This window comes from Citrus clementina, unplaced genomic scaffold, assembly GCF_000493195.1.
Source record: "Citrus clementina cultivar Clemenules unplaced genomic scaffold, Citrus_clementina_v1.0 scaffold_3, whole genome shotgun sequence".
Lineage (NCBI taxonomy): Eukaryota > Viridiplantae > Streptophyta > Magnoliopsida > Sapindales > Rutaceae > Citrus > Citrus x clementina.
The window spans coordinates 25,109,399-25,114,352 of record NW_006262339.1 but is presented as its reverse complement, the minus strand read 5'-3'; the positions used below and the strand labels follow the sequence as shown (position 1 = coordinate 25,114,352).

Below are 4,954 nucleotides of genomic sequence, written 5' to 3'. Positions count from 1 at the left end.
AGATGTGCTTAAATCTGGATCTGCTGACTGAGAAGAGGGAGCAAGCATCGAAGCGATCAGCTGCCTACCAACAGAGGGTTGCTCGTTATTACAACTAGAAGGTGCGTATACGACAGTTCAAGGTCGGCGATTTGGTACTTAAGAGGGTGAATCAGAACACGAAAGACCTGACACAAGGAGTATTCGGTCCAAACTGGGAGGGGCCATATAGGGTCAAGCATGTCGCTGGACCCGGTGCCTATAAGCTTGTTTGCGCAGATGGCCACGAGGTGAAACGCCCTTGGAACGCAGAACACCTCAAGAAATATTTCCAGTAAGACTCAATCATGTTTAAGAGTTATTTCTACTTCTTGTTATTGTTATTCGCTTTATGTTTAATCAATTTCATGTAAGCCGAATTCAATAATTAATGAAAGGTGGAGGAATTTCAGTCAGTCGTCATGTATAAAAATTTCTATGGCATGCAAAGGCTCACTAAGTCTCAAAGCATGTTTTATGGCGAAACTAGAAGCCAAACATGCTAGGATCTGCTCGACCAAGCGAAGGCGAGCAGACCCTCAAATGTTATAAAAATTTCTAAGACATGCAAAGGCTCACTAAGTCTCAAAGCCTGTTTTATGGCGAGACCAGAAGCCAAGCATGCCAGGATCTGCTCGACCAAGCGAAGGCGAGCAGACCCTCAAATGTTATAAAAATTTCTAAGGCATGTAAAGTCTCACTAAGTCTCAAAGCATGTTTTATGGCGAAACCAGAAGCCAAGCATGCCAGGATCTGCTCGACCAAGTGAAGGCGAGCATACCCTCAAATGTTATAAAAATTTCTAAGGCATGCAAAGGCTCACTAAGTCTCAAAGCCTGTTTTATGGCGAGACCAGAAGCCAAGCATGCCAGGATCTGCTCGACCGAGCGAAGGCGAGCAAACCCTCATATGTTATAAAAATTTCTAAGACATGCAAAGGCTCACTAAGTCTCAAAGCCTGTTTTATGGCGAGACCAGAAGCCAAGCATGCCAGGATCTGCTCGACCGAGCGAAGGCGAGCAGACCCTTAAATGTTATAAAAATTTCTAAGGCATGCAAAGGCTCACTAAGTCTCAAAGCATGTTTTATGGCGAGACCAGAAGCCAAGCATGCCAAGATCTACTCGACCAAGCGAAGGCGAGCAAACCATCAAACGTAAGGCGAGCAACTCCATGAATTTCCAGGCCTGCTCAATGGCAGTACGGGAAGCCGATCTTTTCGACACCTGCTCAACCACAATGTAAGCGAACAAAAAATAAAATAATCTGCCAAGAGCTCGAAGCGAATAAAGCAAATAAGAGCATTCTTATTAAACTGCCAACAATTATGAAAAACTGCTAGTTTTAACATACAATGTTCCAAAAAAAAAACCTACAACACAAGGTACATTTAAGAGGACGGCGGGTCAGTAACCTGGGCCGTCTCCGCTGGCTGGTCCACCTCAGGAGCAGGGGGTCTCACCAGTTGCCCCCGAGGGGGTACTTGCCTCGGCAACATCAGCAGGGACTGCACGAGGAGGAGAGGTTCCCTCCTCAGTTGCATTTGGCTCCAACACTTCGACATCTTCTTTGGCTGCCTCATCATCCCTATATTGAGCAACACCAACGGCAAGCTCGTCCATCTTCATATCAGGATGCTGCTTCCCTAGGACGGCCATGATGCAGCGATAAGAATACCGAAGCCCCTGGTCATACTTGTTGTCAGCTTCCTTCTCTAGGTTTTCGACCTGAACCTGGTGGGAATCTTTGAGAGATTCGAGCTGAGTCTCGTAAGTAGCCTTTTGCTTTTGCAAGTCCTCCTTGACCTTATTCAACTCCTTCTCAAGAGTGATTGCCTTTGCCTGCGCGAGAGACTCCCACTCTATCAACTTCAGATTCTCAAGGTTGAGATCTCCGGCTTTCTTCTCGGCAGCGTCAGCTTTGTTTTTGGCCGACTGAAAGTCTTCTCTCATCTTTCGGTCATAGCGGCCGACCTTTCCCTTATAGTAAGTGGCCATGCAGCCGAGATGAAAAGCACTATACTGCATAGCCCCCACCAGCTCGCCCAGAGTGCTGCCGTCAAAGTCTTCCAAGTCTTTTTTGCTCACAAGCCTAGAAAACTCACTGATATAGGGGACCAGATGCTCTGCACGATTGTCGGGCAAACGAGGTTTCGACCCTACTGGTGGAGGAGGAGAAGTGGGATCGGTGGTTGTTCCACTAGTTTCGCCGGCTTTGGTAGGAGGAGGTGGTAGAGTCCTCAATGGGGGGACCTGCTCCGCGATGTTCACCCATTTCGCAGAGGGAGAATCCTTATTCTGGTCTCGCTTAGCAGCATGAAGTCGAGGACGTTTCCGATTCAAAGCCCCGATCACAGTATCCTCCATCTTAAGATCAGTGGACACCAGGCGAGATTCAAAGAAGTTGTAAGTAGATAGCAACTCTTGGCTCGAGCAGGAATTGGCTAACACAGCCTCGACACACTTGAGCGGTTCATGTTTAAGCTTATAGTGGACACCCCAAGAACCTGCAGTTCGAACAAAAATTGGGTTAGAGATAAATCAAAAATGAGAACTAGGGATACAAGACATCTAAAGCGAGCAGGCAACCTGGGACCACGAAACGGGATAGGACGCGATAGTTCTTCCCATCAATCTGTGCAACTTGACCCCAGGGACCCCCAGCAAAAAAGAATTTTTTCTTCCAATTCCCACCACTACTTGTTGAAAGATCAGTTATGGGTTTCCTGGTCTTGGTACTCGACATGAAGTAATACAAGCTGGCGTCTTTGGGGCTGCTCTTTAGCTGGTACAGGTGCTTTACCTCATCAACTGTGGACTCGTTCTGGCAGTATCTGTCCCACAATATGAACAGACCAAAAAGTACCCTCCACCCGTTGGGGTTAAGTTGACCAGGAGTTAAGTTTAACCCACTAAGCATTCGGGCAAAATAGGGTTGTAGGGGGTACCTCATCCCAAACTTAAAACTTTCCAGAAAAAGAGTAACGTATCCCCTGGGAGGCCGGCTGGGAGTATCTTTTTTTCCTGGAATCCTAAGGGGTATATCATCAGGAATGTCATACGTAGTCCGGAGGTCAACGAGGTCGTCTACTGTGGTCGTGCATGTGATAAAGTCATACCTCCTACTTTGCTCTTCCTATCTGGTCGCGATGTTCCTGGTAAGGACATTTCACCAGAATCTTCGCCCAGGTCCTCACTCAGGGTATCTTCCGAACCAGAAGATCCATCGTCGCCGTTATTGCTAGTTGAGGAGGTTATTTGGGGAGACATCCTCCTAGCACTAGTTCCAACATTAGATTTAATCGGTTCTAAGGGGATTCCAAGGTCAAAGGCAGGATCAGCGAGTAGACTAGGCAAGAAGTCTAACTCGTCGTCATCAATCTCAATTACCTTCTCTTTGCATTTTGACATTTCCTAAACTATGACCAGAGCAATATCACCAAACACTACCCAAGCAAAACAGAGCGAAAAGAAATTTTCTACAACTATCCAAGACCGAAGAAATAGAAATAATACCTGCAGTTGTGGCCCAGCCGAATAGAGACAAGGAAGGTAGCTTTTACACCGAGGGAAAGAAATAACTCAGTCACCGGAGAGGAAGAAGAAGGCTAAGAGACGAGTTTCCCTTTTGGGGTTTTGGGTTCCCTAATGAGGAACAAACTCTTAGGCTGTCACCATTTAACGGCACGAACTCCAAGGGTTTCATAACCATCGGTTTGAAATTCAAATGGAGGGATAGATCTCTGCCACATCACCTCGCTCGCAATTAAATACGACACGACTCCTCAAAGCTGTTTCCTATCCTGCGCAAGCCAGAACTGTTGAGTTTCTACTGTTGGTCCACTACGTTACCCAACACCATAAACTGGGGAACCGATATTTGGGGGATATACTTCGACAAGACTAGCCATGCCCTGGACGATGAGCCAGTCTCCTTATAATCGAGCAGATGAGCAGATGTCTGGTAGCAAGATTCTACGAACAGGAATATTCTGTAGAAGTCCGGTAGCAGGTATCTATGAACAGGAATATTCTGCTCGTTCACGAATGCACCCTCCACGAGACCACAGCGGGAGCCAGCCTCCTACTAGGAGCATAAGACCATTCCTGCTAGAAGTTGAAGTGGGTAGACCCGGTCAATAGCGGTTGGCAAGACGTGCACTCCTGCCCGAGAATCAAGGCACGAAGTCCACTCAGCCACAACTACGATAATGAAGCACCCACTTCCGAGAGTTGAGGGAGGTGATGGACGATGAGCCAGCCTCCTTATAATCGAGCAGATGAGTAGATGTCTGGTAGCAGGATTCCACGAATAGGAATATTCTGCAGAAGTCTGGTAGCAGGTATCTACGAACAGGAATATTCTGCTCGTTCACAAATGCACCCTCCACGAGACCACAGCGGGAGCCGACCTCCTACTAGGAGCATAAGGCCATTCTTATTAAAGTTTGAAGTAGGTAGACACGGTCAATGGCGGTTGGCAAGACGTGCACTCCTGCCCGAGAATCAAGGCACGAAGTCCACTCAGCCACAACTATGATAATAAAGCACCTACTTCCGAGAGTTGAGGGAGGTGATGGACGTGGATTGTAGGAAAGGCCGGATTCAAAAGAAGGCTATAAAAAAGTAACCAACAAAGGTAAAGGGGTTAGAATTTTTGAGATTAGAACTTAGGAAAAGAGCTTTCCATTGAGAGATCATAAAAAGCCATAATATTAGTGGTCATGTTTCCCAGAAAGGCAAAACCTACGTTTCTGACTTGAGCGTCGGAGGTTTACGTCGTGAAAACACCCGACGTGCTCTGACCTGTTTCTGTGTACGCAGGAGTCTGCGGAGAGGAAGTCTTACGAGGAGAGATCCTGGTCGTGGACGAGCAGAAAACCAGAATCTCGCATCAACAGAACTCAATAGTACTTGGACTAAAACAATTGAAACAGC

General features: G+C 47.0%; 1 protein-coding gene across 1 annotated transcript; it reads right to left on the bottom strand.

The window, feature by feature from the left end:
• Positions 1-1,459: 1,459 nt before the first annotated feature.
• LOC112099754 lies at positions 1,460-3,427 on the bottom strand. The gene is made up of 4 exons (XM_024187227.1): positions 3,136-3,427; positions 2,965-3,040; positions 2,606-2,850; positions 1,460-2,523 (listed from the first exon to the last, which is right to left on the bottom strand). Exons 1-4 carry the CDS (start codon positions 3,425-3,427, stop codon positions 1,460-1,462), a joined length of 1,677 nt encoding a protein of 558 aa, XP_024042995.1.
• Positions 3,428-4,954: the final 1,527 nt, after the last annotated feature.